At 42.8% G+C, this 21,741-nt stretch overlaps 2 protein-coding genes and 1 pseudogene across 5 annotated transcripts in view; all 3 read right to left on the bottom strand.

Annotated features, from left to right (window-relative positions):
* Positions 1–6,348: 6,348 nt before the first annotated feature.
* On the bottom strand, positions 6,349–7,377 carry LOC147031793 (uncharacterized). The gene has a single exon (XM_085850002.1). It carries the CDS (start codon positions 7,375–7,377, stop codon positions 6,349–6,351), a length of 1,029 nt encoding a protein of 342 aa, XP_085706128.1.
* Positions 7,378–8,099: 722 nt separating this feature from the next.
* LOC147031792 (uncharacterized) lies at positions 8,100–9,134 on the bottom strand (annotated as a pseudogene).
* A 1,834-nt stretch (positions 9,135–10,968) lies between these two features.
* LOC147031791 (uncharacterized) overlaps positions 10,969–21,741 on the bottom strand; it is a 114,801-nt gene continuing 104,028 nt past the window's right edge. For all 4 annotated transcript variants that reach the window (XM_085867631.1, XM_085867625.1, XM_085867644.1 and 1 more), the window contains 2 exons: positions 15,531–15,595; positions 10,969–12,856 (listed from right to left, as the gene is read on the bottom strand). In XM_085867631.1, coding sequence (XP_085723757.1) covers positions 11,189–12,850 — 1,662 coding nt within the window. In that variant the 5' untranslated portion in view covers positions 12,851–12,856; positions 15,531–15,595 and the 3' untranslated portion in view covers positions 10,969–11,188. The remainder of the gene's footprint in view (positions 12,857–15,530; positions 15,596–21,741) is intronic.

Genomic DNA, 21,741 nt, shown 5'->3' with positions numbered 1-21,741 from the left:
TGTCAAATCTGCCGAATTGGACAAATGAACACATTTTTTTAGCAGTCGGATCTGTGGCTATGTTCCAATCTAGTGCTATATTTTGGTAATTTGGCTTAGCTTAAGAGATTCTCAAGGTTATGGCATGTGCGGAAATGAAATAAAGCCATGAATGCTGTCGTCTCCGAGCGTTAAAAAAAGTATTGCAATGTATCCAATGATTTGTAAGTATGATGGTCAGGCATTCGATGATACGAGTGAGAAAAGCGAAAAAAAACAAAAACTTTATCGTTGAGAAACCATTGCGGCCTATTCCAAGTCAAGGCATTGTTGAACAAGCCGAACAAAATGGTGAATCAAGACCCCAGCAAGGGAGAACCAGGTAACCGGGATGCCCCTGAAAAAGGATATAATTAAAGCCGTCAATTAACGTCAAAAGGGATGTTTTAATTAACCCACACACCCAATTTTCACTCTTACACTTCCTTTGAGTTCCATTAGTATGCATGTAAAGTTTCAGGCTGCTGGGTTTCATGGTTTTGGAGATATGGAGGACACACACACATTAATTTTTATAGATAATGTTCGAATTATTTTCAGCGCTTGTTTGGACATGACAGATTGTCAAAAAACAGAAAACTTTGATATAGGAGGAGACTATTTTGCCAACCATGCCTGTTATTCATCCATAAAACATTTAATTGATTGTGATCTGTTATGTCCTGTTTTCCCTGTATGCAGTGCAGTGCTCACACATTCATCACCAACTTATTCGAACTTAACATCTGCATTACATAAATATCAAAGCAAGAATAGACAACTCGTTGGTAAGCACCCTACCAACTCAGCCAATCAGATAACTTAAGCATGTTGTGATAACCTATTGGATAATTGAGAGAGACCGTTTTGGATGTGGCGGTGTTATAGTTTTGGAAGCAATTGTCAAATTAACTCTCCACACAACGTTGCGGAGTTTACTGTCGCCTTCCGGATAAGTTTGACAGCAATATCACAAGTTCTGATCTGTCGTCTGTGTTTATCGATGCCTTGCAGCCAACAAGCGTGCATCGTCGCCCAAGGTTGTCACGCTCGATATTGACTGTCCAGACCCCTGCATCGTCTGACATTTTTCTGACGTCACGTACACATCCCAATTTCCCCGTTTCTGTGCAGAATCCGTAAGACTGTCCCTGACAAATGTCATCTGATTGAATACATTGATCCTTTTTCACCTGCTATGAAATAAATGTAAATTTTAATTTGGTATGCGTTTTCATTGCCTCTCAGAGGATATATATCAAAGAACAACACATTCATTCTAAAAGACTCTCCCTCCTGGTGTGTTTGACCAGTTGAATAATTTGAAAACTCTTGGTCTGCAGCAAAACCAGCTCAAGTCTCTCCTGTCTTTGAATTCCACTTCCCCAACAAACAGTAAACACAAGATTAAAAAATAGGCACAAACACCACACTGAAGGTTATTTTTTTTTACAAAAACAGGCACAGGGCAAGTAATCATTAAATTACAATCACTAGATTTGAGAAAGATCTGACTATGCAAATATATTGTTACATTGGAGAGGGTACGAACTAGCTCGGATGTTAGGACAACATGGACCGTGTATTTACATGTTTCTGTAACGAAGGACCCGTTACAATTAAGTTGTCCTGCTTTTTTTTACCTCTACCAAAGGTGGATGGAGTTTATGTTTCATCCAGTCTGACTGTTTGTCTGTGATCAGGATATCTCAAAAGGTTATGGACAGATTGGGACAAAACTTGGTGTTTAGGTTGGGTGTGTGACAAGGACTAATTGATTCGATTTTGGTGAAGATCCGGATCCAGATATGAGAATTTTTTTTAATTTTTAAGTGCTTCTTCATAATTGAAAAATCGTGCCAAAACTGAAACATGGCATTATATTTCAAAATGTTTTGACAGGTTATTTCAAAACATGGTGACTGAGTTGGGTAGGTGACAAAAACAAGCTGAATAGATTTTGGTTGCGGTCCGGATGCAGATCTGGCCTATCAGTGGCATACAAAACGTAAAGTGTTGAGCCCGGTGGAGATATGCGCTCCACCGAGCGTTGTTCTAATTTGTACATTTGCCATGAGAGGTGGTATAGTTAACAGTACAGCCTCGGTAGAAATGTTTGCAGTGATACCTTGCACTTGCACAGATTCGTTTCATCACTGGCAGCTAATCAGAGCATGCATCTGAGCACATCTCCTCTCAACCAATCAGCACACACATTGTTGTCTTCCTGCTCTGTGCACCACCATATTGGTAATTGTGTCAAAAGCCTTGAGCTGAAACTGGAAGTGTTAAGGCGTATGGATCAGGTGTTGATACCACCATAGTTGGGTGTTAATTTGTTTTATGGGAGTCGTCAGTAAGGATAATTATAAAGAACAAAGGTAAAAATCAAAGCATCAAGTCAGTCCACGACTCCCGTAGTTGCGACAAAATGAATGAGATCTCAAAGCAGTACTGGTTTCATCACTTGTAATTGATTAGGTGAGAGCTAGGCCACCTGGGAGAGTTGATTACGTTGGTGAGGGCTGATTGGTTGTTCCCTCCAATTATGGGTGAGACGTGATTGGGTCTTGTTATTTATATGTCAACTGCTGTTGGCTTTGCACGTGGTAAATGCTTGGGAGCCTCGGTGGTGTGCTTTTCTGTCTACGCTGTCGCTGATGAATTGCCAACAAGTGATGAAATCTTTACGGTGGCTAAAGGGGCATGTACATACTACTTGTGAATGTCTACTGCAATAGAGGAACCTGGGGAGGGCTTGAAACAGCAAAGGGCTTACCTTGTGTCAGAGCTCTTCTTGGTTGCTTCATTTGGCTCGAAGAGCATGGGAGATACAGTATCTCACAAAAGTGAGTATACCCCTCACAAATATGTAAATAATTCAGTGTAACTTTTTAAGCAGCTGTGCTAGAAGCAAAAGCTTAGAGTTGATGACAGAGTAGACATTCTGCAATATGTATGCAGACACAAAACTGCCATTCCATAAAAACAATGTGGCATATTACGAATATTTCTGAAAGAGGAGGCAACAAAAGTGAGTACACCCCTGCTATTGTCTGCACAAGAAGTAAATCAAGCATGGTAAAACAGCTTCCATTTTCATCATTTTCTGCATATTTAAGTCAAAGAGTGTCAAAGGTACAAATATGCACCAAACAATACACACAATGTCCATGGAGCTGCAACCTCCCTGGTATGTTAAAAGTGAAGAAGTGTACTCAATGCAGTAATTGTCTATCTGCTTGCTGAAGAAATAATTGCATAGGAAATACTGTACCAATCGCCATTGAGAAAGCAGCATGGCTCCTCATGGTAAAGAGCTCTCGAAAGATGTAAAAGATCGAATCGTTGCCCGACATAAAGATGGCCAAGGATACAAGAAGATCAGTGCTTCTTTGAAAGTAAGCCCCAACACCATGGCCAAGGTCATCCAGAGGTTCTCCAAGAAGTGTACAACAATGAGTTGCGCTCGCCAGGGCAGACCAGCAAAGATGACTGCACGTACTGTTCACCAAGTTCAGAATCTAGTCCTCCAAAACAGACGACAAAGTGCCGCCAAGATTGCTGAAGAGATTTCTACAGCTTCTGGCCAGTTTGTTAGTGTGCAAACCATACGTTGCACACTCCATCGTATCGGGTTGCATGGGCGTCGTCCAAGGCGTAAGTCTCTCCTGAAGCAGAGCCACAAAAAAGCTCGCAAACAGTTTGCTGAAGCACATCAATCCAAGCCCCTGGACTACTGGCAACATGTCCTCTGGTCTGATGAAACGAAGATCAATTTGTTTGGATCTGATGGAGTGCAGCGTGTCTGGCGGCGACCTGGGGAACAGTACCAAGACAAGTGCGTTATCCCTACTGTCAAGCAGGGTGGTGGTAGTGTCATGGTTTGGGGATGCATGAGTGCTGCCGGTAATGGAGAGCTCAAGTTCATCGAGGGAAACATGAATTCTACGATGTACTGTGACATCCTGAAGGAGAAGATGTTACCCTCCCTGCAAAAACTTGGCAGAGGAGCTGTATTTCAGCACGAAAACGATCAGAAGCATCGTTCCAAGCAGACAACTACCTTTCTGAAGAAGTTGAAGGTCAATGTGTTGGAGTGGCCAAGCATGTCACCTGATCTAAACCCAATAAAACACCCGTGGGGCATCCTGAAATGTAAGGTTGAGGGACCAAAGGTGTCCAACATCATGCAACTTCAAGAAGTCATTGCAGAGGAGTGGAACAGGATCCCAGCAAAGACATGTGGAACACTGGTCAACTCCATACCGAGTGGAATAGCTGCTGTGCTCAAAAACAATGGTGGACATAAAAAATACTGAAAACAATAACGCTTCAATGTGAGAAAGTACATCGGGTGCACTCACTTTTGTTGCCCCCCCCCACCCTTTTTCACAGATATGCCCAGTATGCCACATTGTTTCCACAGAATAAATGTTTTGGGCCTGTACATGTATGACTTCTGTGTTCCATTGCATAGCCTTGGGGGTTCCAAGTTTCTCATTAAAATGATTGGAGATCCTTTTTTCAACTCCAATTTGTGTGGTGGTAATCCAAAGATCTTGACTGAATCGAGGAATTCTGTTGGAAAGTGAGTAGCATTAGTTCCCTCAGTCACAACATTGAAAGAAAAGTACTCCTTCATGATTCCAGGGAAGTGTCTGATACATGTAGAATTGATGTTTCTCATCATATCGTTGAGCGGAACCAAGATACAATTCTTGGAGAATAATTCAGCAGGATTGTCGAATGCGGGATAGATAAAATCAATACAATCCTCCATTGTTCTTGCTGATGGAACCATATCCTCTGGCATTTCAATTTCATCGTTTTCATTCTTTGAAATCCTGTCTTCTCCAAGTTTCAACAAAAATTGAGAATAGTTTCCTTCTCCCTCTCTCAATCGCATATTCCTCTTCAATTGAAACTTGGTGAAAGTTCTCCACAAGTAGGATTTCTTGATGCAGGAATTCTCAACATCAGCATCATTTCCCCTTTTCACGAGAGGAAGTTGTCGAAAATCGCCACAACATATAGTAAGAATTCCGCCAAAAGGCTCATTCTTGTTGCATACATCTCGAAGAGTTCTGTCCACTGCTTCAAAGCTCTCCCTCCTTATCATCGGGCACTCATCCCAAACAATGAGTTTCACTCTTCGGATCAACTCTGCCATGTTGCAATTCTTCTCAACGTTGCACAATATATTCTCGGTCACTTTGAGGGGTATCTTGAATCGAGAATGTGCAGTTCTTCCACCAGGCATTAATGTAGCTGCTATCCCAGAGGATGCCACGGCAATAGCAACATCACCGTCACCTCTAACTTTCGAGAGGATCAAATTGATGAGAAATGTATTTCCCATTCCTCCTGGTGCATCAATAAAAAACGTTGAACGGAGATTCCTTTCCAAGCAGTTGCACACATGGTCATACACTGCTCTTTGCTCAGCATTCAGCAGAGGCTCCTTCTCTTCAACAAATTGCTGTTGTTCAGGTCTATTGTATTGCAATTCATGCAGTAATTGTGGATTGCCACCATCAAGGTTCCTTTTTCCATTTATTGGTAGTAGCAAATCAAAGTTTTCCAGTGTTTTGTTGTAATTCTCAAGCTTGTCTTGAATATATAACAGAGCTTGATCATGTTGTCTCTCATCAATCATGATATTTGGATCTCTGATTGTTCTTCGTTCTCTTTGAAGGTAATCTTCAGACATTGAATTCTTGAAGCGATCCCATAATTGTCGAGGATTGTTGATGTCAGTAATCGTTAGCAAAACAACAAACAAATCTCTCATTGCACTGGGGAGTCTTGTCCTCTCAGCATCTTCCATTGTTTGTTGCCAATGGTCATCAGCTTGCAACAAACCCCTTTCTCTGCAGACGTCTTTGAAGGAAGGAAGAATATCTCCATCATGTGTCTTCAATGAATCGAAGGATACTGGCCATTTGACGTGATGGAAAAGCAGTCTCAAGTAGTAGAGGTCACCAGATTTGGAGAAACAGTATACACTCGTCCCAGAACGTTGGCTTCAAAAATACCAGGAAAATCTTCCACTCTCTTCCCAACTTTCCTTCTTCCCCATTTCTTATTGTTCCATGTGTAAAATCGGGGTACATCAGCGTCGTACAATGTTCTTGCAAATGGATCTCGAGAACACAGTTCCATGAATTCAGTTAAAGTCGTTCTCGCCATATCATTATTATTATTCACTTGCTGACTAGCATTGACTCTGATAAAGACTCGTTGTTCTTGTGGTAGATGTACCTGGAGTCGAATGACAACGCGGTCTCTCTCATGAATTGGAAATCCAAGAATTGATCCCACTGCTTTTTATGGACCAATGTATCTGCCAGTCAAGTACTGTGTAATTTTGTCATCTATGTTCACTCCAAAAACTGCTTGATCACTCGCCTTCAAGGTGTACTTGATCACGCATTTGATCGACTTTACAGAGGAGCATATTTCAACGTTGATGTGACATTTCAACAACTTCAATAGTTGAGCATTATAGGGCACCACCCAATCAGAAGTAATAGGTCGATTTTGGCATCCTTCTTGATGTCCCTGAAATCCTCCCATATCTGGAGATCTTCTCCTGTACAGAGGATATGAATCATCTGCACACCTTGTCCTCTCGATAAATGGCTTTGGGAATCTCTTACTACAACTTCCATTCTTCCAACATGGAGTGGTGTTGTTGCAGTATGGTCCATGAATCATGTGCTTCAGTACTAATTCATGCAGCTCAGGATCTACTTGTGGGTCTGGTATTTCAGCTTGCACTAATCTGTCAAAATCTTGTGGTCTTGGCTTACTCACTTCGTCAAGCCACAGCAGCCAGTGCAAATGAGGCAGGCCTCTCTTCTGATATTCCACAGTTGAGACGAAAGCTATACAGTTCCCAAAGAGGCCATCTGGTCCATTGAGGTACTTGATGAATAGCTTTCTTTTCAGATCGAATACTCTTGAAATCAAGTCTGGTCTATCACATGGCTGCTGAGTCAGAAAGAGGTGCTGTCGGATTTCGGGCCAGTTCGGATTGCAAGTCATCGTAATGAAGAACGAAGCATTGCCATACTTCCGAACGTACATCATGCCGTCCTGACATCGTTCCATCATGTATCTCGGTCCACGGACAAATGTTGAGGAAAGGATGATGCGCTTTCCGACGTTTTCCAAATCATCATTATTATTTAATGCATCCGCCAGGCCTCTGTAAGTTGTTGATCTCAATGATGCTCGATTCATGCGAATATAATTGAGCCTATCACTCTCAATTTTAGCTGCCTTATCAACCACATATTGTTGAAAGAGTCGTTGTCCTCTCAAAAGGTGGTTTAATTCATTATCATGATTCATGATCCTATATGCATAATATCGCATCGCTGTCAATTTCTTGCTGTTACTCATTTGGAGTTGGTGATGCCATTCATCATCACTAAGCGGAAAGAAAAGGACGTATTGAAAACTATCATACGACCTATGAGACTCTGAAATGATTTTGCAGGCCTCCTCCTCTTTCTTTCAAGACAATGTGCTGTGATCTTCCCTCAGGTTCATTATTGTTTGGTATTATGACGGCTACTTCCTTGGCAATTTGTGTGTTAAATCGCCTTTCATGTTCAAAAGCTGGCCGACGATCTGGATCAATGATGATTGATGCCTCTGGTAAATCTCTAATTCTTTCCTTTGCCATTTCAAGTGAAGCAATGTAAGGGTTGTTTTGTCTTATGAAGTTTTCAAGCATTTCAACAATTTCCCTTTGGATACCAGCATTTTGCAGTATACCCATTTACAATTCAATGCTATCTTGGGGGTCCATAAAATAGATCTGCAAGAATTGACCTTGCTGGTCTGGGTCAGACATCAATGAACGAAGGTAATGATGAATCTGGCCTTGAATTATCACTGAAGGATTCCATTCATTCCTTGATGACACCACTTCCTTGGCACAGAATAACGTCAGTTGAAAGAGACAGTTGTATTGTCTAATATTCTTTCTGAACTAGTTTGCTTGTGGTGCGTCACTTGTATACAAATTCATGAGTTCATCATGGGGTGCCCACGCAGAGGAGCAATGTTTACCTTCCCTTCATGCAGCAAAAGTTGCCCGTTCCTCCAGAGAAACGGTGCGCTCGACACTGAGGGCAAACCTTCGTCATTTCACCAACATCAGCAGAACGATTTCTCCTTGCGAGTCGTGCATTTTGTCTTGTATCTCTGGCCCACTGTTCAGCCAGTCTTTCAGTTCTTTCATCTTCCGTCTCTTCATTCCTTCTGTTTTACATTCTTTCAAGGAGATCATCGAGACGTTCAGTTCTTTCATCTTTTGTCTCTTCATTCCTTCTGTTTTGCGTTCTTTCTCGGAGATCCTCGAGACGTTCAGTTGTTTCATCTTCTGTCTCTTCATTCCTTCTGTTTTGGGCTCTTCCTCGCAGATCCTCGAAATGTTCAGTTCTTTCATCTTCCGTCTCTTCATTCCTTCTGTTTTACATTCTTTCAAGGAGATCCTCGAGACGTTCAGTTCTTTCATCTTTTGTCTCTTCATTCCTTCTGTTTTGCGTTCTTTCTCGGAGATCCTTGAGACGTTCAGTTGTTTCATCTTCTGTCTCTTCATTCCTTCTGTGTTGCGTTCTTTCTCGGAGATCCTCGAGATGTTCAGTTCTTTCATCTTCTGTCTCTTCATTCCTTCTGTTTTGCGTTCTTTCTCGGAGATCCTCGAGACATTCAGTTCTTTCATCTTCCGTCTCTTCATTCCTTCTGTTTTGCGTTCTTTCTCGGAGATCCTCGAGACGTTCAGTTGTTTCATATTCCGTCTCTTCATTCCTTCTGTTTTGCGCTCTTCCTCGGAGATCCTCGAGATGTTCAGTTCTTTCATCTTCTGTCTCTTCATTCCTTCTGTTTTGCGTTCTTTCTCAGAGATCCTCGAGACGTTCAGTTCTTTCTTCTTGCCTCTCTTCATTCCTTCTCTGTTGCGTTCTTTCTCGGAGATCCTCGAGATGTTCAGTTCTTTCTTGTTGCGTCTCTTGTTCCCTTCTGCTCCTTACTGATTTTCGACGTCTCTTTGCACCGTTGCTTGACCATCCTGCAACTCGTTTGCTCACTATTCTTTGCATGATCTAAAAAAGAAGCTTCCCTCTTTTTGGCATGATCTAATATTTTGTGTCCTTATTTTTGTGTGCATTGGGGCACATCGTGCGCAATTTTATTCACTCGTACAAAAGAAGGGGATTTGCACGTCAATGTGAAAGAAAAAAAAACAGAAAAGAAAGTCAAAGAAATTATTGTGCGTAATCTTCTAAACACATTTATTTATTAATGAACACTTATTTATTAATGAACACAGAAGTATTAGATCAAAATGGTGGTTTATTTTATGCTTAAAAATAAATTGTTCTTTGTCTCTACTAAATGTTTGAGATTTTAAAAGAAATCATTTCAAGAAAATAAAAAAGATAGCTCCAGCGAACCATATAAATAAAAATGGCTGCTAAGACCCCTGCCGACCAAGGATAAGCCTTTCATGGAGGTAAGCATTTAATTATCTTCAAAAGGGGTGTTTAAATTTACCCCAAAACCCAATTTTCATTCATGCACTCCCTTGGAGTTCCCTTAGTATGCATGCAAAGTTTTGGATACGAGGTTTCATGCTTTTGTTGTTATAGAGGACACACACACACACACACACACACACACACACACACACACACACACACACACACACACACACACACACACACACACACACACACACACTGATTATTATAGATCTACATCACAGTGAAAGGGCTATGTTTTCAGGTTGGAGATTTTTTTGGGTTGGCACTACCATTTTATAAGCAACCTTACATTGCCATGATAGCATGAAGATAACCATAAACTCTGTTGTGGAACCACCATGTGGAACAGACAAGTTACCGACTCTCTAATAGTCACTTATGAACAAGCTGTGTTTTTAATCAATAAAATGAATGATATTCCTGAGTTGTCTTGGTTCTTCAGAGCTTCAAATCTAAATACTGTAGCCTTCAGACAGATTTAGAACCATAGTCGCTGGAATACTAACCCAGTTTCCTCAACCCCTCGCCACCATAATGCCTCTTTTAAACTTTTTTTTCTTTACATGCCTGTGAAGATAAATATGAATAAAATTGGATTTAAAGTAAAAGCAATTTGTTTTTTGATCGACAAGGTATTTGATAAACTCCTCAATCGTACAAAATTGTCACTGCAGCAAAACGAGCTACAGAGGCTGCTGGTCAAATGACAATTTTGATTTCTCCATTGATGCAAGTGTGTTTATCACCTAATTAATGCTTTATAATTAGCGTTCATGTGCCAATTAAAAATATTAAATCAGGCATGACCGATACTTTATTGTTAATCAAAACATACAGCGAGATGTCAACATTACATAAGTTAGTGCAAAATTAGATTAAGCAGCGAAAAACTATTAGGGTTGTTTTTGCTTTTTTTTAATCTGGCTTTTTGGTTGGCTTTTAAAAAAAAACTGTGAGAACATGCATTATATTGATAAAAAACAATATATAAAAATCAGGAAACCAACGAAGTTTTGAAGGTTATTAAGTCACAACTTTTCAAATCATTTAATCTTATAGTTTTGAATACAAAGCTAAGTGTCCACCGTCGTGTCCAAATGTAATACTCACCCCCCAACACTGTGTTTCCACTGATGGAGGATGAACAAAGGGTCCCACCAGATACCAAATCCTTTCGATTCATTTATAGTTTTGAATACAAAGCTAAGTCAGTCGTAATTTATAGTGTTGAATACAAAGCTAAGTCAGTCATAAATTATAGTTTTCAATTCTTTCCTAATTACAGCATAAATAGTAAACTTACTCACCTGTAATTTATTTCCACAGAAATTCCATGATCCTTTCGTAATTGTTGGTATTACTTTTGATTACACTGAACAACAAAAAATTTTACTGGAGATGTGTAAAGTGATTTAGACTAATTTGGGTACGCTGATTTCAAAAATCATAACCGTTTTGCTGTATCACGTCAGGATTTTCAGTAACAGAAATATTCCCATTGCCTAGAAGTCAGGATTTCAATGAAATTTACAAAAATTCATTTATTCATTTATTTCATCATGAATGCTTCAAAATTATAGAAATTACAGAAAAACTCCACTAGAATGTAATTAAAAATGCTTTAGGCATTTGGCTTTGCGTTTGTGCTGCTCTGTGTCAGTTTCACGATGCAGGAACCAGCAGAAATCGCCCATCATGTTCGGGTTGTGCCACCCTTGGTAACGCGTCTCCATGAGTGAAATCTCTTGGTGGAATCGCTCGCCGTGCTCGTCCGAGACTGCTCCCAAGTTGTCAGGGAAGAAGTTCAGGTGCTGGTGTAGGAAATGGATTTTCAGGGACATCCTGGAGCCAAGTTTCCTGAAGGACTCCAGCAGCTGCTGCACTATTTCTTCATAGTTGGCCGCGCGCTCGTTCCCCAAGAAGTTGTCCGTCACAGCTTTGAAGCTCCTCCACGCTGCCAGCTCTTTGGGGTTTAGAGTTGTCGGAAAAGTTTCGTCCTTCATAATCTGTCGGATTTGCGGTCCAACAAAGACACCAGCCTTGATCTTGGCCTCCGACAAGGTGTTGCCAAACTTTTCCTTGAGGTATAAAAACCCACGCCCATTCAGATCCATTGCCCGTACAAAACTTTTCATCAAGCCGAGCTTCATGTGGAGTGGTGGAAGGAAAACCTTGGCTGGGTCGACAAGGGCGACATGCTTCACGTTGTGTCGACCAGGTACATGCTCTTTTCGCTCTTCCCAATCTTTCTTCGTCCAGTGATTCTTGTCGTCTCTGCTATCCCAGAGACAAAGGAAGCACATGTATTTCGTGTAGCCTGACTGCAGCCCTAACAACAGCGCCACCACTTTCAAGTCTCCGCAGATGTGCCAGTTGAAGTCATTGTACTTGATGGAATCAAGCAGCTGCCGCATAGTCTCATAGGTCTCTGTCATGCCGAACGCGTGAGCCAGTGGGACTGATGGTTTCTCGTTGCCATTGTGGAGCAAAACAGCCTTCAAGCTGTTCTTCCCCGAGTCGATGAAGAGGCGCCAGTCTGCAGGATCGTGATCACACCCAAGTTCTTTCAACAGACCGTTGATGTCACTGCAGAATGTCATCGTATCTTCCATCTCAAAGAACTCAGCCATGTCTCTGTGACGTGCTCTGAACAAGGATATCTTGGTGTTAGGTTCAAGTAGATTCCACTGCTGCAGCCTTGATCCAAGCAGCTCTGCCTTCGCCTTTGACAGCGAGAGATCTCTTACAAGATCATTTAAGTCTCCCTGGTTCAGAAGGTGTGATTCTTGAGTGTCGGGTTCAAAAGGTTCATCATCACCATCCTCTTCACCACTGCTTACAGCTATGTTCTGATCAGCTGGAGGTGTTGGAACGGGGTTCTCGTCATCATGAGGCACAGGTTTACGAGCAGAGACGCAGTCAGCATACTTGATGTGACCTTTATTCTTCTTGTTGAAGCCGGCGATGCTTGTGCAGCAGAAATAACAATCATCATGATGATTCTGCGGCTCACGCCATATCATGGGCACCGCAAATGGCATGCTCGCGCGCTTGCCCACCAACCACTGAGTCAAGGTTGTGTGACAGCTTGTGCAGCAGATGTGTGGTGCCCAGCTCTGTTCTTGGTCCCCCACATTACACCCGAAGTAGTGAAAGTAGGCGGCCTTCATTTTCACTGCTGTAGATATACTTCGCTGTTGATCTTTTTTGGTATACCGACCACAGACATAACAGAAGTTGTCAGGATGATTGGTACAGGAACGCCTACTCATCTTTATCTGAAAGAAAGAAATATAACACAAGTTAACAACAATTGTACGAAATAGACATGTTAAAGACATATGTAAATTTCATTGAAATCCTGACTTCTAGGCAATGGGAATATTTCTGTTCCTGAAAATCCTGACGTGATACAGCAAAACGGTTATGATTTTTGAAATCAGCGTACCCAAATTAGTCTTAATCACTTTACACATCTCCAGTAAAAAAAAAAATTTGAAATTTGTTGTTCAGTGTTACCTCCAATCTTCTAATACTCCTGTCCTTGTTAAGATAATGAATTACCTTAGATACCGCTCTATTTGAAATATTGATTACAAACAATCATTTAAAATATTAGATTATTATAATTACTTTACTATGAGTGCATATCTCAGAACAAAATTAAGTGGAGAAATGTCCAAATGACTAAAATATTTGGTCTTCGACCTGAATAACAACAAGCTGCAGAATGTGCCAAATGGAGTGTTTGACTAGCTTTTCTTACAGCAGATTACTGGGCATAAACGATAGCCAGCTGTAAAGACATGTTTTGGCAATGAGTTTAAATTTTTCATATTTTCTGATTACTTGCTTCTTACTAACACCATGATACCTCACATGATTAAAATAGGCATCGTAATAATTTTGGTGAAGAATGATGAGGTGGTTAGGGAGCTAGACCAGAGAAGAACTGGTAGGAAACCCAGAGAACACCAACCTCCTGCAATGTGAAAGCAACAGACTTTGTGCTTCTGCCTCATTTAAGAAGATTCCAATAATGGAGAGAGCATTACATTTCATAGAATCCAGGAGAGACAGATCTTATGCTTGGGTGCCAACCCTGAGGGGAGAGCAGTACTCCATTGAGTAACAGACAAAGGTCTTGTAGACTGCGAGTCGGTCTGATTTCCAAGAAAAAAACATAGATTGATGGAGGATGCCATGCATGTCTGTGGCTGGCTTTGGAGGCCAGCATTGCTACATGGTTGGTATAGAAGAGTTCATGGCTAATGGTGAGACAAAAAAGTTCAGGAGACTGAACCTCTTCCAGTGGCTAACTATGGAAATGGGCAGGTGGGATTGTTTGATGATCCTTTCAGAGTAGCAGGGTGATACAGTGAGAGCATGATATTTTCCAGGATTGAAGAAAATGTTTAATTGATGTTTAATTGAATCGGATCCTTACCAAAATCTAATCATTTCGTCCTTGTCACATACCAAAACTCTCCACCAAATTTCGTCCGAATCTGTCCACAACTTTTTGAGATATTTTGTTTGCAAACTAACAAACAAACAAGAAAAAGATGTCATGCAGAGCACAACATTTGCAAAATATACCCCCCCCCCCTCCAAGGGTTGCTATCCATATATCCATTGGGACCATACTCTGTGCAGTGCATTGGTGCTGCCGAAGCAGTCTCCTTGGCTATTGGATGCAATCCTGGACGGGTCACGACTCCAACACAGGACACCAGCATGCTGGCTCTCATTTTGCTGATCTCAGAAGGATGACAGGCAGAGTCAATGCCACCTGGTATTAATTCAACAGCTGAGCGGGATTTGAACTCAGGATCCTAGGATTCCCAAGGAGAGGAGATTGGGACCATACTCTGTGCAGAGCGTTGGTGCTGCCTCGGCAGTCTCCTTGGCTATTGGGCACAATCCTGGACAGGTCGCCACTCCGACACAGTATCCCAACATGCTGGCACTCATTTTGCCGACCTCGGGAGGATGACAGGCCGAGTTAACCCCAACTGTTATTAATTCAACAGCTGAGCGGGATTTGAACTCAGGGCCCGAGGATCCAAAGCCCGCCACCCGTACCAATAAGCCAACACCAGGCATAAAGGTTGCAATGAATATATCAAATTGTCCATTTCAGTGCAATTAATATTGACAATCTTAATCAATGCTCAAGTCAATCAGATAAAAATTGCTTATTATTCAGATGGAAATTGATGACTTTAGAAGTTTGACCTTGAGTTGATCTTTGACCTTTTGACCTCAAAAATAGTTGGTTTCTAAATTCAGTGATGCACTATCCAATTGCTGCTTCATTTCCAGGTTAATCAGATGAAATTTGATGATTTTGGAAGTTTGACCCTTGAGTTGACCTTTGATCTTTTGATTTCAAAAATAGTTGGTTTCCCAATTCAGTAATGCACTGCACAATTTATGTTTAATTCTCAAGTCAATCAGATGAAAATTGACGATTTTTCAGATGAAAATTGATGATTTTCGAAGTTTGATCTTGAGTTGACCTTTGATCTTTTGATCTCAAAAATAGTTGATTTCCCAATTCAGTGATGTAATATGCAATCATGTTCAAATTTCAAGTCAATCGGATGAAAAAAGACGATTTTAGAAATTCGACCTCAAGATGACCTTTTACCTCAAAATCAATAGGCTTCTCAGTTGAGACTACCTCTACAACTTGGTAAAGTTTCGTGAAGATTGGTTTTAAATTGTGACTTGTAGGTAATTGACAGACAGAATAACAAAAGTAACTGACCAATATACTTGGAAAAAACTTCGATTTTGCAAGTAACAAACAGACAGACAAACAAACTGGGGTGAAAACAAAACTTCCTTCACTTTTGGTGGGTGGAGGTAATAAGTGCTGAAATGCCAGAGGTTTACATGACTGCAAGGACCACATTAAAGGTGGTAGATTGCTGCAAGAACACCTACCGGTAAGGTGAGAAGAAGTCGTTTCTCTACTTCAATCTCCTGGCAAGAGATATCAGTTCAGGACTCTGTGGGTCAAACCAGATACCAAATCCTTTTGAATCAGAAAAGTATTTCTTCACCAAAAGTAAAGTAATGCACAAAGAACCACCAGTATATTATATATGTTTCAGCTGCCAACATGTAAAAGTAGCCTACAGAGTAGTTAGACCCTCCATCTATATTGATGTGTCCAGGAGGTTTTCCCCTACCTGGACAGATAGCCAAACAATTTCTTTGGAGGCTTCAGCCAAGATTCTCTGAGATTATAGCACGTGGGGGATGGGAGGGCGGCAAAGGCACGTAGCAGACAGTCGCACAGTACAGGGGTTTATACTCGAACCCACGACAAATAGACAACACAAGCAACTTAAATAAATAAGGGGGATTAATTAAAAGAAATCAAATATTTACAAATGGTAATAATTCAAGTGTAATCATAAAAACGGAATATGTGGTGAACTAAATCTCAATCTAAAGCACCTCCACACAGACTTTAATGCAGACAAGGTAACAAAATAAATAAAAGAAAAATCTTCCCTTTCTCCCAGCACTTAGCTGTGTGCCCAGAGATGAGTTTCTGAAGCTTGGGGTTCCCCAAACCACGTCGTCACTGCACGGGAATATGCGCCCAAAATGGTGTTGAGCTGATCTCTGGGTGGAAAACATACAGGAGGAAATTTGGGCGGTGATGCTCAACACCAGGGCTCAAAACCGGCTGTGCAGCTTCTTTCATCAATTGCACTTGCCAGCGTGCTCCTCTGCAGAATGACGCCATCTTCTTCCCCGTCACACAATACGAGGCTTCGAAGCGCAGTCTCACACGACCCAGCCTAACAGTCTATGGGTAGCGTCTTGCTCCATCACGCAAATTCGCCTCAGCATGAACACGAGAATCATGCAGCCTTCTTCACCATGTCAAGGGAAAGCCAGCCGTAATGCCCTTTTATTCCAACTGCCATCTCCTCACTCGCTTCTGTCCCGCTCCTTCTCCTCCATGTGTCCCGACTCCGATCCTAACTCTCTCCTTTCCTCTGAGGTCACGCCCATCAATCATCCACTCCAAGGGTGTGGTTTACTAGTTGTCACTCCTGGAGGCGGGGTTTCTTGCCCATTCGGAAATGTCTGGCTCAGTTGTTGTTGTTGTTTTAAGGATGTGATTCCTTCTTTTGCCAGTCTTGGAAATGCAAAGACATAGGAAAAGGTCACAGCTGGCAATCACATACCAGGAGAAATTATCCTTAAACCTTACCCAATTAACACAGCACCACCCCAGTGTGGTGACACATTACACTTAAGCTCAGTTTCCCCACTTAATTTACATCGAGATGTCTCCTACACGTCCACTGACCATGCTACTTCATACAATCCTATCTTTCCTATGAAATCCCTCCATCCACCCAACAAACATAACAGTATTCATAATTAATGATTATAATAATTACTCTGTCTGGGCATGAAAACCTGCACTTGAGTAACGAGACCCACCTCCAACATTTGTAGTCCCGACACACAGATTCTTCAGCTGAAAATCCTATAGATTCTAAAATATGGAAGCATCATATTAAAATTTGGCGAGTACGTGCAGTGAGGTGCAAAAAGTACGAGTCCACTGAAATCAATGCCAAACTTTCTCAAATCACGATTTCAATCACCAATTTGTCATAATATTGAAAATATGTATTTATGTTCTTCAATTTATCACAGTCATTATTAACTGACACTTTGTCCCAACAAAGTATATGAAGGGTGACTACATATTAAAAGAAAGAAAAATTTATGTAAGCAGTCTGACGATGCTCTGGAGTGCATTACACTGTTAGGAAAATATTGACTCAAACATCATCCATAAACTAAATAAATCAATCCCAAATGGAGTTGAGCCAGTTCTCAAGGCGAAAGGGGGTCACACTGATTATTGATTACATGGAAAGACAGATTTTATTTCCTCAATTATAATAAGTGTTGGTATATCCTTAAGAGTTCATGGAAATCCCTTGAAAGTGCTTTTGGTTTCATATTACAATGATTTCTTTTATCACATCTCAATTAATAGATTAATAAATTTCCAACTGGACTCATACTTTTGCAGCTCACTCAATGATGGAACCTTATATAATTGAAAACTGCTTGACAAATCTCCCTCAAATGTTGCATACATGCTCAGGGTTCCCATGGTCAGCTTAACGGCATGAAATACTGTTACGAATCTGGAAGCCATTTGTACACAAACAGACAGCAGCCCCCGCAGTTCAGTTATTTCGAGAAGTATGTGTTTATAGTCAGGGTCCCATCCTTCTGTCTAATGGGTTAATTTCGTGTGTGCGCTGAGTTATTTTATAGTCAGGTTTTATACAACAACAACAACAACAACAACAACAACAACGGCACCGTCCCTCACTCAACCCAGTCACCATTGCCCACATGTTTTTGGCTGAAGGCGTGGGCGGAGCCTTGATCTGAGGTGATGGAGGCTCCACCCCAAGGAAGGGCATGGAACGTTTCCTCCAGCCAATGAGCAAAGGCCGAGCATCACACGCGCGCCCCAGCCAATGGGAGGCCAGCATGCCGAAAGCTACCACAGAGCCTCTTCGGGTGGCGGGCCTCCGAGACGCCTTGACACCCCCCCCCCCCGAGACGCCTCGTCCAATCAGGAGGCTGACCACCTCAGGGGCGACCCCACTCAGCCAGATGGGATGTTCGCCCCTCGTCCAATCCGGAGGCGAGTCCCTCAGAGCGGTTCCCTCGACCCGTGGGGGAGGGGAAGGACAAGAGTAGGTGGCGAGCCGTCGAGAAAGAAGGAGAGAGAGAAGAAGCCTCGTCTTGCCTGCTGGCGTTCTCGTCTACCCGCGGGTGCTCGTCTCGGCTGGTCCGTTCGCATGCTGGCTGGCATCCGTTGCATCGTTCCTGGTGCTTGGTGCTGCGTTGTTGGCGGCGGGTTCGAGTCCCGCCACAGGACAAGCTCAACCAGACCGCACGAAGCGAACAGGTGCAAGAATAGGCCCCTGCCTTCAGCTCGCCTTTCCTTCTCGAGCTGAAGGACCAAAAAAGGCTATGGCCACCATTTCTTTGTGTGTGTGTGTGTGTGTGTGTGTGTGTGTGTGTGTGTGTGTGTGTGTGTGTGTGTGTGTGTGTGTGTGTGTGTGTGTGTGTGTGTGTGTGTGTGTGTGTGTGTGTGTGTGTGTGTGTGTGTGTGTGTGTGTGTGTGTGTGTGTGTGTGTGTGTGTGTGTGTGTGTGTGTGTGTGGGGCGCCAGTCTTTTAAGTAGAACTGTTAAGTGCTTTTCGCTCACTGTACATTGCCTGCATTTCTTTTATTCGGATAACTGCTCTTTGTGTGCTCCCCTCCCCGATTATTATTGATAAATAAACCTCCGTGTTAAATTTTCCAGTTCATTGTCTGTGTTTTCTTTCATTGGCCTAGCATGGTTCGGGCTTGAGAAATAGTAAGGGCATTGGTGCCGTAAGTTGTCATTGGGACCGGCGCGGCTCTGGTAACTCCGCTCGGTTACACCAGATCCGAGTCGGTACCTGTGACTCAGTTCGGACAGAGTCGGCCGAGGGCGTGATTTTCCTCGGTAATTTGACGATGTGGGTATTTAGGTATATTGAATTTTGGCAATTGACCCTACCCCACGCCATCAGAGATTTGGCGATCATGGTCCTTTAAGTGGCCCGTCGACTCTGGAGTTATCCGGGGTGACGACCTCTTAATTCCGGGTGTTCGGTGGGAGACGGCTCTACTGCTCCACCTAGTGGTCGTTTATCGCCACCGAACCCCGGCCCACAACAATACCTCCTTTCCACCTCTTTCAACCATGAGGATGGGGGAAACGACTTCCAATTTTCACCTGTACAAGTGGTATCGTGGAAGTGCTGTAACCCCTGACCCATATGTTGGGAGGGGTATTGAGGGTGGGAAACTGAAAAAAGTGGCACAGAGCAAGTGATTCACCGACACGATATTTCGCTTCTGGTGGGAGCGGATATTAATAGTTCCTAAAATACACTGGAAAGATGGCAGTTCTGGTCCAAAACAGCAATATAGACCGGCAGCCCAGAGGGTTTTGATCATACGAACGAGGTACCAATATCTGAGTACAGGGGGTTTTAGGGAGTAACCTGACATATGCAGATATGGATCTCTGCCGGGCACCACCCGCTGCGTGTGGCCCCTGGGGACCCTCAAAGTGGCCCTTAAAATGGGCTAGATCAAACATTGGAGGTACCAGTTAAAACCAGGTTTAAATGAACAAGTACATCCTCCAGAGTGTAGAATGGCCCATGCAAGAAACTTTGTCTGCTGCATAAGGGTCGCCAGAAGCCCAAAAAGGGTACAAAAATTTGGGCTAGATCAAACATTGAAGGTACCACTTAAAACCAGGTTTAAATGAACAAGTACATCCCCCAGAGTGTAGAATGGCCCATGCAAGAAACTTTGTCCGCTGCATAAGGGTCGCCAGAAGCGCCTTAAGTTGGCCCTTTGGAACAATTTGAGCGAGGTCAAACATTGGAGGTACCAGAAAAAAACCTAGTTTAAATGAACTATGACATAACCCAGAGTGTAGAATGACCCATGCAAGAAACTTTGTCCACTGCATCAGGGCCAACAGAAGCCCCTGAAGTTAGCCCTTTCAAAGAATTTGAGCTAGATCAAACATAAGGTTTAAATGAAAAAGTATTTCACCGGGTGTAGAATGGCCCTGCCACCCCTCTCCCTAATAATGAATAAGCGCCCAAAATTCCAAAATATTTTGCAATTTTTTCTTGTTTAGGCGCATCGGACGGCCGCGACCTCTTAGCTCATGCCCTAACCCCCCCACCCTCCCCAGTAGCCTCGAGTCACGTACCAGGCATATGCATGCATGTAGCGCGTATACGCTTATCTACCTGTGTCAGGCTAGCAGGAGCGTCCACGTCGAGCAGCCGGGACACGAAATGACTCGCTTTTTGGGTCACTCACACACGGGCAGCTGACAGCAACAGTAGCATGAGTACAGGTCATCTGAATATTTTTCTTCATCCATTGTTCTTCATCCGGGGGGGGGGCGTAGTGGTTTGTGTGGGGGGGGTTGGTGTTGGGGGGTGTGGACACCGTACATTCACGTCAGTCGCTTTTAACATCCACACATGAACACTCGGTGGGTGGGGTAGGGTGGGTGTGGTTGTGTGGGGTGGTGTGTGGTGCAGACACCGTACATTCACGTCAGTCACTTTTAACATCCACACATGAACACTATGGGGGTGTGTGTGGGGGGTAGGGTGGGGTGAGGTGTGGTTAGGTGTGGTGTGGACACCGTACAAACTGTTGGGTAGAAACAGACCAATCCTACACCTCGATCAATTCATCACCCTGTCAGAATGCGTTTCAAACGTCAGAATCGACCATTTTCATTGCTAATGCAAGCTGGCTCATGTGAGTCAGAACTAGAAACGGACTATAGTCCCATGGCTGGCGCGAAGACTCGCTATGCCTGCGTGCTATGCGATTCAGGTCATCCACTGTTATCTCTTACTGGAACATACGAGATGCTTGATGGTTTTTTTTATAGTTTATATTTCTTTCAGAGGGCATGTGCAGATCTGACAAGAATGGATCATGATAATTTCGATGTTGTACCACTCCAGGTATGTCCCAAGATGCATGCCACTAAGTTGGTTCACTTGCATGAATTAATCGATCCCACTAACCCAGGCATAGTTGTAATAGATCTATAAGGCATTGAAATAACGTAGCCTACATGTACATCCTTCACATCAGAAATGTTTGCTCTGCTCAGGCCTTATGTTTTCATTCTGTTTTAGGTAACAGACAGGCCTACCACGGGAAGTGATGGCAACCATGTTAGTCGTGAAACATCTCATCAGGTCTGTATCATTTGCAAGTCAAAAAGCCAAGGTGACCCACTGAAAGTGTTCAATGCCGTCACTGAATCAAGTGATCCCTTCTCATCACCGGCATCAACATCTGCCTGCCTCTTGAACATCGCTACAGGTAAAGCAGCAGCTCAGGAAACTCAAGTATTTGACACGGAGCCTTGTTGCCGGTCAGAAACTTCATGAGAAGTTCCAAGAGGAGTGTGCAACGGATGAGGAAAGATTCATGAAGCCCACCCAAAGAAGAAAGATGTCAAATTTCGCGCACGAAAACTCGAAGAAGAAGCGTCCCTCTGCGAA

This window comes from Eptatretus burgeri, chromosome 2 (genome assembly GCF_056783735.1).
Source record: "Eptatretus burgeri isolate ZD-2024b chromosome 2, Ebu_testis_v1, whole genome shotgun sequence".
In the NCBI taxonomy this organism is placed as follows: Eukaryota; Metazoa; Chordata; class Myxini; order Myxiniformes; family Myxinidae; genus Eptatretus; species Eptatretus burgeri.
Note: the sequence above shows the minus strand (reverse complement) of the source record. Positions and strands in the feature narration are given on the sequence as shown.

Excerpts from the sequence above, each read along its gene's own strand:
- LOC147031793 (XM_085850002.1), bottom strand. The coding sequence starts at position 7,377 with ATGAATCATGATAATGAATTAAACCACCTTTTGAGAGGACAACGACTC.